This window comes from Marmota flaviventris, chromosome 2, assembly GCF_047511675.1.
Source record: "Marmota flaviventris isolate mMarFla1 chromosome 2, mMarFla1.hap1, whole genome shotgun sequence".
NCBI lineage: Eukaryota > Metazoa > Chordata > Mammalia > Rodentia > Sciuridae > Marmota > Marmota flaviventris.
This window is the reverse complement of record NC_092499.1, coordinates 148,967,940-148,980,229: the sequence shown is the minus strand read 5'-3', so window position 1 is coordinate 148,980,229 and position 12,290 is coordinate 148,967,940. Positions and strand designations below refer to the sequence as shown.

The 12,290-nt window shown below is 37.3% G+C and overlaps 1 protein-coding gene across 4 annotated transcripts in view; it reads right to left on the bottom strand.

The window, feature by feature from the left end:
- Lrrc28 (leucine rich repeat containing 28) overlaps nt 1-12,290 on the bottom strand; it is a 141,838-nt gene that overhangs the window by 21,871 nt on the left and 107,677 nt on the right. For 3 of the 4 annotated variants that reach the window (XM_027921389.3, XM_027921407.3, XM_071608656.1), the window contains 2 exons: nt 5,254-5,429; nt 3,302-3,461 (listed from right to left, as the gene is read on the bottom strand). In XM_027921389.3, coding sequence (XP_027777190.1) covers nt 3,302-3,461; nt 5,254-5,429 — 336 coding nt within the window. Of the gene's footprint in view, nt 1-3,257; nt 3,462-5,253; nt 5,430-12,290 lie in introns of all 4 variants that reach the window. The other variant, XM_027921398.3, reaches the window with a different exon arrangement.

The following is a 12,290-nucleotide window of genomic DNA, read 5'->3' as shown; positions in this document are numbered from 1 at the left end:
AAGACTTGATAGAGTTTATGATATTCAAGAGTATTGACTTTATTTTCCGCAAGAAGCTACTGGAGATTCAAGTATTTGTGTTTCAGCTACAAAAAAAAAAAAAAAAAAAAAAAAAAAATTTAAGAATATGGTAAAAAAACTGAAGTCAATGCTTTTAATACAATCTCCATGGCAACATGGGAAGAAGCAGTCTGGTGGATGAAATGAAAGCCACAAACTCTCAATTTCAGACCCTAGCATTAACTCACCACAGAAAGCCACATTTATATACTGGCATTTCATCTCTGCCTTAAACAGACACTCTGGCTATGCTCAACAAAGGGACATTGCCTAAGTCCTTTGTACTTGATATACTAATTTTACTAAATTAATATTACTTCATCTATACTATGAAAAAGTATAAGCTTATGCACACTGAATTTCTAAGTTGTAGCAGGAAACGAAGTAGCAGTAAATGAAAAATGCAAATGCTGATTAAATTACCCAAATTGCATGTAAAGATAACTCCAAAATGACTTCATTTGAAGAATCGACTGTATTTTCTTAAATTAATTAACATGGTAAAAGGAAAGCTAATTTTTAAAAATAGGTATTTAGAATTCGGCTACTAAATGAGTATTCTGACTTTATTATTTTGTTTTCATTTTCTTATTTGCAGTAAGGAAATGTCTTCTATAGGATATTGTATAATAATAAGGCATCAGGGTTTTAGCTGAAGTTTAATGAATTAGTTAAGATTTTCCTATAATTACATCTTTCTATATGAAGCTCACTTGCTAAAACCACAAGAAAAATAAGAAATAAAACTTCCTAAACTATAAAAATAGAAAATAATAGTTAATATTTACTTAATATTTATTACACCATCTTGGATATTCACATGGATGCTCTCACTGAATCCTCAACATGACTTTAGTAAGTGGATATCATTCTCATTTTATTGCTGAAACGATGAAGCTCAGAGATGCTTAGTAATTTACCCAAAGTCTCCTACTAGAGGAGTGAGAATTGGGGCCTGTGCACTTAATCACTAATATGCTACTGGCTTCTCACAGATGTATTTCATTTGTTAATTTTATTCATGTAGTAATATGCCTGGAACCTGACTCAGTTCTTTTTATTCTAATTTAAAGGCAATCCATCAAATTTGATTATCTGATCACCTAAGATGAGAAGCAATATGATATTAGCATATGTATTTTGGGGGTTTTGGTCCCTGGTTCATGTCTCCACAAGGCAGGTCATGGAAACTCTTATCTTCCCCTGCTCTTCTGTTGTGGAGGTGGCCATAAAGAAATGATCTGATCTCACTTTGTGCAAGAGTAGGTTGTAAGACCCTCCTCATTCCAGAGCTCTCCCACTCTACACCCCACCCTAGAGGGAGGAAGACTGCCCAGAGAGGTCAAGCAAAGTGCTGAAGCCTAAAGGACTTGCTGAGGTTCCCAGTCAGTCTAACTGCAAACTAAATACCAATGAAGTCTCCACAAAAAGCTAGGAGGGCAGGCTTTAGAAGGCTTCTGGACAGCTGAACATATGGAGGTTCCTGGAGGGTGATGCACAAAAAGGGCGTGGGAGCTCCACTTCCCTTCTCCCACAGCTTGCTCTGTGCATCCCTTCATCTGTATCCTTTGTTATGTCCTTTATAACAAACTGGTTAAAACATTTTCCTGATTTCTATGACCATTCAAGCAAATTAATCAAATCCAAGGAGGGGGTTGTAGGAGCCCTGATTTACATCAGTTGGTTAGAAGCACAGGTTAAACAAGCTAGGGCTTGCAATTGGCTTCTCATGTGTGTGTGTATGTGTGTGTGTGTGTGTGTGTGTGTGTGTGTAAAGGGGAGTGTCAGGGACTGAACCCTCAACCTATGAGATCTGATGCTGTCTCTAGGTAGATAGTGTCAGAACTGGATTGGATTTGAGGACACCCAAAAGGTGTCCCCTGCTGCAGAACTGACTGCTTGCTTGAGGTATGTGGGAAACCCTCATATGACTGGTGTGAGAAATGATCAATGTTGTGGGAATGTGTATTGTAGGACAGCCTCGGTTTGAGTTTGGGGTTTGTTTGCTTTTCCCAGCACAAACAGCAGATTAAAAAGGTTGGGAGTAGGGCTTCCATAAGCAGAAAACATTAAAGAAATATAAAAAGTTGAAACAGGAACTGAGAGTATTCCAAACAGGATTATCCAGAGCAAGAAAAAGATAATCATAGTTTTGGGAAGAAGGTAGAGAGACAGAAAAAGTAACTCCATTTGTTGAGTATCTACTATGTGTCAGGTATTTGCCTTCATCTGCTAATCGTCACAGTGGTCCAGCCAAGTGAGTTGTTCTGTCCCTATTTCCAGGCTCAGAGAAGTACAGCAGAAGATTCAGCCTGTGGGATGCAAAGTCCATGCTCTGAACACTGCAGGGCACAGCCTCGCTTGCACGGATTAAGAAACAAAGGGCCTGGGGATATACCTTAGCAGTAGAGGGCACTTGTCTAGCATGCATGAGACCCTGGGTTCAATCCTCAGTATCATGGAGGGGAGTCAAGGGGGAGGAAGAAATGAAAAAAAGGAAAGAAAATCTCGGAAAGTTTTCTATGAAAATGATCACAATGAAAATAGCTTTGGGCATTGAAGAGGGGTAACAAGATTAAGTTATCTGGAAAATTTACTCACTCAAAATACCATATTTGAAGAACAAATGAAGTATTATACTGTTTTTTCAATCTTAAAAAGGTTGTGCACACCCCTATCTTTAATTGTCTGGTATTCTTTTCCTAATCTATAGTATCATTACTGGGATTTTACTTGGTGAACATTCTTAGCAAATTCAAGGCATTGTGCCAAGAAATAAAGAGGAGCATGAGAATGCCATTTGGAAGGGTTAGAAATTCAAAACAGAAACACACGCACAAGTGCACAGAGTTCAGTCATACACTTTCAGTTAGCAACACCAATTAAATGGAAGGGCTGGGCTTGGTCAATTCTACAACGTTTTTTCTTGTATCCCTTATTGCCTAACGACTATTGTGAATAGGGAAATAGCAGGAAAACATTCCCACAAAGAATGAGCTATTCTAAAGAATACATACAATACAACTTTTCTATATATGACTGAAAAATTAATTAATAAAGGGAAGTCCAGTTTTCTTGTGATGCTGAAATGCACATTTGTTTCATTTAGCTCTATCTCAGGAAGCATATTACACCCTGCCAAAGCTGCTGACTTAACAATGCTTTTGTGCATGGCCTCCCCACTCCCCACACTGTACCCTTGCTCAGGTGTAAACTCTGGCGCCCACTTAGGCGTGATTACCCCTGGTGCAGCCCTGCCATCGGCGTCTCTCTCAAGGGAAAAAGCTTGGGGTAGACGATGGTAAACATGGGCTCACTACACCGGTGACAGTGCCCCAGGGGGCAGTGCAGCAGCTCCAGGAGACTTCTGGGTAATGAGATTGGAGACAAAAAGTTCAGATCTGGAACACAAGAGAAAATCATGCACATGAGTAAAAATCAATTTCCTTAAATCAGACTTCTTAAAATACTTCTTTGTTACCAAATGAGTTCAGTTAGCTAAAAGTACTTGGTGTTGAAAATTCTGTTATCTCATAGGTATTGAATAAAAAAATCTAACATTATTAGGAAATGAAAGATTCTTTTTACATTTTTTGATACCAAAAGAAAATGAAAATCTTCTCTTAAGAGCAACCAGAAGCTGTCCTGAGATAGAGTCAAGGAAAGAATAAGATCAAATAGTCTTTAAGAACAAGGATCACAAAGGCATCAATTTACCCAGAGAGGGTTTTGCACGCTTTTATAAGAGAGAATTGAAGGAGGGATGGGATGAAAGACTATCACTTACTTTCATTAAGTTCTCCCTAAATCTACTAGACCTCTAGTCAATCAAGTATCAATCAAGGCTAAATTATGTTTATTGAAAATAATGAAATTCAGGAAACAGAGAATGAAAAAAAATGAAAAAGCTTTTCTATGTCTCATTCTCATATCATTAATAAAAATAGGGAGTTTTCCTTTCCAACTTAGTCTGAGCTACACAAGTGATATTTAAAGCAGAACATCCCTGTGACCCAGCCAATCCTGATACAAATCCACACTAGGTTTCTACACTGACAATAAACATTGAATGGAGGGAGAAATGTTCATAATGAGGTGAAATCTAAAGATTATCAGCTCATCTTTGGAAAGGAAACACAAATGATCTTCTTAACCTTTTATAACTGTTCAGACTCACCAATAACAACTTAGAAAAATATAACTTGCCCTAGGTGAATAACGAGAATATACTGTTTAGTTTTTTAAAAAACAACTTCCCACTAGACATTTCTGGAAGGCTAAGGTTACATGTTTTTGTTTGTTTGTTTGTGGACTTCTTTTTCATATAAAGGTAAAACATTTAGCAGCTTTAAGAACACTTGAAATGCATTTTTCTTATTATCATTGCTTAATGCTTTCTTCTTTTTCTCAGTGCTGAGATTGAATCCAGGACTTCAAACGTGCTAAGCATGTGCCCTACCACTGACCTCCACCCCCAACCCCACCTAGTGCTTTTTAAGGCGTTTCAGTTATAAACACCATAATATCTATAAAACTTATACACTGACAAATACTTTCCAATAGTTGGAATGCTGTGGTAATACTGCCAAAGGCTCCTCATATTTCTTCTCCTCACATTTCACAGATGTGAGCAGACAGCAAGGCAAAAGCCTGTTCTTCTGGAGAGATCTTCAAGGTTAAGATCCTTCCAAATTTTCCCCCACTGCCAGTCTCTTGCCTCAACCAAATACATATTTCCAAACACCAAATTTATTTCATTTAACTTTGAACTGTTCCTCTTTGTGTCTGTAGAAGGTACTAAAGGGATCAGTGTTGATAAAATATGAAAACTGTTTTTCTTATAAGCAAGGTCCCAGCTGGTTGTGATGGCATGAAGCCATTATTCCAGTTCCATGGGAGGCTGAGACAAGAAGGAGCCCAGGAGTTTGAGGTAGGGTTGGGCAACACAGCAAGACTGTCTTAAAAAACGAAAAAAAGAAAAAAGATAAAAAAGAAAAGCTCTAGGGCACAATAGTGTGAGCACAATTAATACCACCAAACTGTACATTTAAAAGCAAATTCAAATGGTCAATTTTGTGCTGTGTATTTTACCATGATTAAAAAAAAAAAGATGAAAGCCAAATCAGGCAGTATAAAACACAACTGTTTGTTCATGAAATCAAAAGGGAGAATAGGAAAGAGAAGCAAGCAAACCTTTTAGAAATCTGTGGTGGGCATGATACAGACTTCTCATGGCCAGCTCTTGCAGAGGCAGGACGTGATCGTTCTCTGTCCCTATGGCCTTCACCTCAGCTGGGAGGAAGACAGTCAGCTGCCCCGATGAAAAGGAGAGCAGCTTTACCTCAGACACTTGGATGGGGGCTCCGCAGCTGCAGACAGACACACACCCACAGTGGTATTAGCAATGAGGGAAATACTACAGGGCTAGCACACATGTGAGGATCACAACACACATCTGAAAACTGACAGCTCTGCTGAACTACCAGAACAGATGCTATCCTTAATACAACCTGCCTCTGAAATAGAAACTCTTCAGTTGGAGTGCAGCTAAGTCATGGCTGAGGCACAGTCACTTACAGCAAGGACAATGTGGAACAAGCTTTCCTTCATGGGATTTATACAATTTTCTTTGTAAACTCTATTTTTCCTTCTTTTACTGCCCTCTCCAAGTTTATGTTGATGGAAACTTTCAGAATTAAAAAAAAAAAAAAGTACCTTATCAAGTACTTTCTATCTTAGTCTAATACAGTTTTTGTGTAGAAAATCCCAAATCCCCAAAGCAGGGAGATTTTAAATGGTACAAGATAACTTTGAGGGATCTTTCCATAAAAATGTGGGGACAATATTTTGGTGTATAGAATGGGCCAAGTCGTGTCCTATTCCCTGCAGCCCCTTGTAACCAGAAGGCAGAGATGTCCTTGTTCCTTTCGCTGCAGGGGTCTGCTCTCCTCCTGCCTCCTGTCTGAGGCCATCAGGTTACTTTTCTCTAAAGGCAAATGGTGCCAACAAACCTTGGTTCTCTAAACACAAGATAAAATATCTATGACCTTGACCAGAAACAGGTAATGAAGCATTGGGCTCAAGACTAGAAGGTGAAGCCCTGGACTCATTTATTCATTAGAGATTCTTTTATTTGCTCTTTGTTCTATTATGAAGTGGTTCCAGAACACCTATTATATGCCAGTCAATCAAGATACTAAAATGAAAAACAAAACAAAACAACATGATCTCTTTCCTCAGGAAGATAAGATAGCATAATAGGGGCAGAGAAGAAGGGGTGACTGACTGTTCAGGGAACTAGAGAAAACTTTATAAAGGAGTCAATATCTGACTTACAGCTCAACTGATTCCACCAGAAATAAATGAAGGATACAGGTACTAATGTGCCAAGTAAAGAGAATACCATGTGCGGCAGCAGCAAAGCCTGACAGAATGTGGCTATGTCTGTGGTCTCAAGGGAGCTGGGAAAAGGGACACTGAGGTATGGAGGGGTGGGAAGAGGAGGCCGAGAATATTAGCAGAAGTTAGATGGTTTTAATTCTTGGGGAAGACTATTAGATGGTTTTTACAAAGTTATCTGGCCACAACGTGGTAGTCTGGTAGCAAAGAGGGGTAAAGAAAACCTCAAGCACAGAATCAAACAGGAATGAGGAAGTTGTCAGAGCCTTGAAAAAGAGCATAACATAAGCAGAAGGCCTGGAGTAGCCTTGTGGGGGAGACACTGGTGGCTTTTCACTAAGTTCCCACAGTGAGTACTACATCCTTTCAACTATTCATAGTTGGGGGTGTTTGATTTATTTGAAAAAGAAATGTCATTAAATTTCAGAAGGAGGAAACACGTGAGGTGGGTTGGACAAATTCCATACCATGACTTCTTATTTCACATTTTTAAAAATTGATTTGATCTTAGGAGCTCTGATTTTAGCCAGGAATGTGTATTTTAAAAGATTATTCAAAAAATTTAGAATTAAAAACTAAAATTATACAACATAATGCATGATATTTTTTATAAGTTTATGCTTATATAAAAAATGAAGGAAAAAAGGACAAGTGAACAGTTTCTCCCCTTCAAATTCTATTTCTTGACCCTCTGTAAAGTAACCACAATTATCAGTGTGTTTATCATTCTACTGTGTTCTCTATGCTCAGGCAAGAATACAGAGTTAGATATTCTTTTTCTGTTTTTTTCCTCTTGTCAAATGGGATCACACAATACTGTAATGTGGTTTTTTGTTCACATAATTGTTTAGGTTGATCAAGATAGATTTAGAGAAATACTTTTAACAATCACATAATATTCCATAGTATTGGGTGAACCATAATTTATTTATTAACTTATTCACTAGGCTCACCTCTTCTTCTTTTTAAGGTTTTCCTTTCTACTAACAAATAAGGTTATAATAAATGTGTACAAACATTCTTATGCATGTATGTTTTCATTATTATAAGATAAAAGTCCCCAAAAGGGGATTGCTGGCCATGAAAACTAAAAAATTTCAATGTGTAAGATCTTTCCAAAAAAGTTATATGAAAGTATCCATTTCTCTACATCATCATCAGAACTGGACATTATCAATCATTTTAACCTCTTGCCAATGTGATTAATGAAAAGCATCATCTTGGTTCCTAAGTTTAATCACCTTTGATTTGTTTATTGGCCATTTGCATTTACTCTTCTTTGCCTTCACATCCTTTGCCTTATTTTCTATTGAATTAAAAAAAAAATTCTTAGGAATCTCCATATCGGCAGAAACAATCCTTTGCTATATTATTTCCAAAAATGTTTCTGTCTTATAACTCTGCATATGGAGCCTTTTACCATTCAGTAGTCATACCCACTTATTTCCTTCATGGCATCAAACTTTTATGATTTTCTGAAGAGGGCTCCTCCCTAATTTGAAGATTGTACATATATAATACTAAAGCTGCTTCTGGTATACTTACTATATTATTTTTACATGTAGATGGTTATCTTTTTTATATGACATAAATTAGGACTCAATTTTTTTCTTCCAAATGGACAAACAATATTGATAGCATTATTAAATAAAATTATAATTTACCTCTGAATTAAAATGCTTTTTTATTTTTTAACCACATTAAGATCTCAAAAACCCTTGAATTAATGTTTAGAGTTCTTGATCTGTTCCAATGATGCATTTGTTTAATCCTATGTCAATTCTACATTGTTTTGATTATAATAATTTTTATAGAAGATTGCGTCATCTCATGTCTGCCCTATTTCTTGTTAAATACTTTTCTTGCAATTCTCATTTGTTTATTATTCTATTTAAACTTTACAAGCATTTTATCTAGAGATTCTTAAAACCTTCTTAGTATTCAGAGTAGAATGTCAATTTAAATGTTAATTTGGGTAAGTCAAGGTTTTCAACATTAAGTATAATATTAACTATTGGCTTTTTGTAGATATATTTTATCTAATGAGGAAATCCCTTTCCATTCCTAGTTGACTTTTTAAAATTAGGAATGACTATAGCATTTATTTCCCTTAGAGTAAGTAGGAATAGAAAGCAGAGGCTGTCTCAGGGACTGAAGCCTAACTTCAAATCACCTCAGTCTGAGAAATTGGATTAATTGCCAGCAAGAGCAAACTGTCATTGCATTGGCAGGCCCATCCAGGAGACCTCATCAGTAATTTGAACAGGGAAAACTGTAAAATTTGTCAGCCAGATTGTTAACTATTGAGAGGAGTACAGAATTAATAAAAGCAGGGGCTTAGTATGGTAGAGCCCTTGCTTAGCATGCCCCAGACCCTGGGTTTAATCCTCAGGCCCTCCCCCTGCCCCCTTTCCCTCCACACACACACACACACACACACACACACACACACACACACACACTCTCTCTCTCTCTCTCTTAAAGTAACAAAGAGCAAAAAGCAGCAATTCCCTCTAGAATTTAGAGTGTGAAAAGACAGTCACTTACAAAGTTACAAACTTTCAGCCAGGTGCAATGGTACATGCCTGTAATCCCACTGATCTGTGAGGCTGTGGTAAGAGAATCTAAAGTCTGAGGGCAACCTGGGCAACTTAAAGTTGCAAACTTTTGGGAAACTCTTTGGGTTCTTATGTCTTGAGGCCAGGAGATATGTTGGAGAGTTAAGTACTACAATGATCTGTATGTGGTCACACAATAGAATGGTCATTTAAAGAAATGATTATTTAGGAAAATAGTAGTTATCATCAAATGGTGTCAAATGGAATTTTGGCAGATGTCTGACATTTTTTATCAACTTGAAAGGGCATGGTGCCCAGCCATTTTGTCAAATATCAGTCTAGATTTCTCTATGAAGGTATTTTAAAGATGAGATTAACATTTAAATCAGTAGACCTTGAGAGTAACAGACACCCTCTATGATGTGAGTGGGTCTCATCCAATCAGTTGAAGGCCCTAAGAATAAAGAGTAAGGTTTTCCAAAGAAAATTCTCTCTCTGGATCGCCTTTCGATTTAATCTGAGGTATCAACCCTTCCCTGGGTAGACTGCCTGATGGCCTGCCCTGCATATTTTATACTTGCCAGCCCCCACCATTGTGTGAGCTAAACCCTAACAGACATGGTGAAATGATATGTTTCCAAACTCTGTAGCCAGGCTGTAGTATGAGAACCCTGAAAAAAAAAATCATAAAACAATGAAAATGTAGTTAAAAAAGTAAGTCCTTCATGAATACTAATTTCCTACTGTCAGTGCCTTACCAGCTGCTACTTCTGAACCCAGCTGTGGATACATTCTATGTGGATGATGCCCAGAGAATTGAACAATATGGAATAACAAATAGAGTTGTAGAAAATGGAAAGACAGATTCTTTCTTTTTCCTTTTTTGCTTTTTCCCTTCAGCACCAGGGATTGAATCAAATCCAGGGCCTCATGCATACCAGGCAAGTGCTCTACCACTGAGCCATAACCCCTCCACCTCATTCTTCCTAATGCTTTCATTGTCTCCAATAATTAAAAAGACAGATGCTGATTAAACAACCGAAAAAGCTCACATTAACAAGTGTATCCTTATTTTATATAAAGTTTAATTTCCCTTCAATAATTCTTTTAGCAGAGAAGTTCCTACTCTTTAACACTGGATAGAAGGAGCTAATTAATTTTAAGCTCCATTTATTAAATGCCTTCTGTGCTTCACACTGGAGCGTGAGCTGCAGCTAGGCAGAAAGAAGGCCGAGAGGGAAGTGTGCACAGGAGTTGGCATTCACAGGTCAGCTGTTCCATGGCCAGCCTCTCTCCACTGCTGTTGGGGAGCCTAAGTGTCCATGCTATCTGCTCACAGGAGTCAGCAGAAGAGCTCAAGCATACAGACAGTCATGATTCTAGATAAGGAGAGGAGGGAGGCAGAGCACCTAGTATAGAGGATAAGAGTGCGAACAAGGAAGCAAACAATGCTATTACCACCTCGCTTTCTGACTTTGGACACTTTAATTGTCCAAACTTCAGTTTCTTCATTTCTAAAGTGAGGATAATAACACAAGGGCTGCTAGGAGGATTTTGTGAAATAATGTAGATAATAATGAGCACATTGCCTGGTACGTAGTAAATGTTTATCAATGTATACAGCTGGGCTTTCTTTTCTTTTTATTATATTTCAGAGAAAGAAAATAACATGAACAGGGATTCAGCTCTGTAAATGCCTGAGGCATACGGAGTTCTAATTAGCTAAAGTGTCTGGTACATGGAAGAAAATTGCAAAAGGTTAAAACTGCTAGGAAGGTATCTTGAAAAGTGATCATCACTCATCTAAAAAAGAAGTAATTTCCTGAAATAACTTGAAAAGTATTGGTATTAATTCTTCTTTAAAGGTTTTGTAAAACTCCGCTGTATACCCATCCGGTCCTGGGCTTTTCTTGGTTGGTAGTCTTTTGATTGCTTCTTCTATTTCATCCATTGATATTGGTCTGTTCAAATTGTGTGTATCCTCCTGACTCAGTCTGGGCAAATCATATGACTTAAGAAATTTATCGATGTCTTCACTATCATCTATTTTATTGGAATATAGGTTTTCAAAATAATTCCTAATTATCTTCTGTATTTCTGTAGTATCTGTTGTGATGTTGCCTTTTTCATCCCGTATGTTAGTAATTTGAGTTCTCTCTCTTCTTCTCTTCGTTAGCATGGCTAAGGGTCTGTGGATCTTATTTATTTTTTCGAAGAACCAACTTTTAGTTTTGTCAATTTTTTCAATAGTTTCTTTTGTTTCCATTTCGTTGATTTCCGCTCTGATTTTAATTATTTCTTGCCTTCTGCTACCTTTGCTGTTGTTTTGCTCTTCCTTTTCTAGGGCTTTGAGATAAAGTGTGAACTCATTTATTTGTTGTTTTTTTCTTTTTTTGAGGAATGACCTCCAGGCAATGAATTTCCCTCTTAAAACTGCTTTCATTGTGTCCCATAGATTCCGATCTGTTGTGTCTGTATTTTCATTTATCTCTAAGAATTTTTTGATTTCCTCCTTTATGTCTTCTGTAACCCATTGATCATTCAGTAACATATTGTTCATTTTCCATGTGATGTAAAATTTTTCCTTCCTTCTTTTATCATTGACTTCCAGTTTCATTCCATTATGATCAGATAAAATGATTGGTATTATCTCCACCCCTTTATATTTACTGAGGGTTGCCCTATGGCATAATATATGGTCTATTTTTGAGAAGGATCCATGTACTGCTGAGAAAAAAGTATATCCAGATTTCAAACTATATTACAGAGCAATAGTAACAAAAAACAGCATGGTACTGGTACCAAAACAGGCGGGTGGACCAATGGTACAGAATAGAGGACACAGAGACTAATCCACAAAGTTACAACTATCTTATATTTGATAAAGGGGCTAAAAGCATTCAATGGAGGAAGGATAGCATCTTCAACAAATGGTGTTGGGAAAACTGGAAATCCATATGCAACAAAATGAAACTGAATCCCCTCCTCTCGCCATGCACAAAAGTTAACTCAAAATGGATCAAGGAGCTTGATATCAAATCAGAGACTCTGCGTCTGATAGAAGAAAAAGTTGGCTACGATCTACATACGGTGGGGTCGGGCTCCAAATTCCTTAATAGGACACCCATAGCACAAGAGTTAATAACAAAAATCAACAAATGGGACTTACTTAAACTAAAAAGTTTTTTTCTCAGCAAGAGAAACAATAAGAGAGGTAAATAGGGAGCCTACATCATGGGAACAAATTTTTACTCCTCACACTTCAGATAAAGC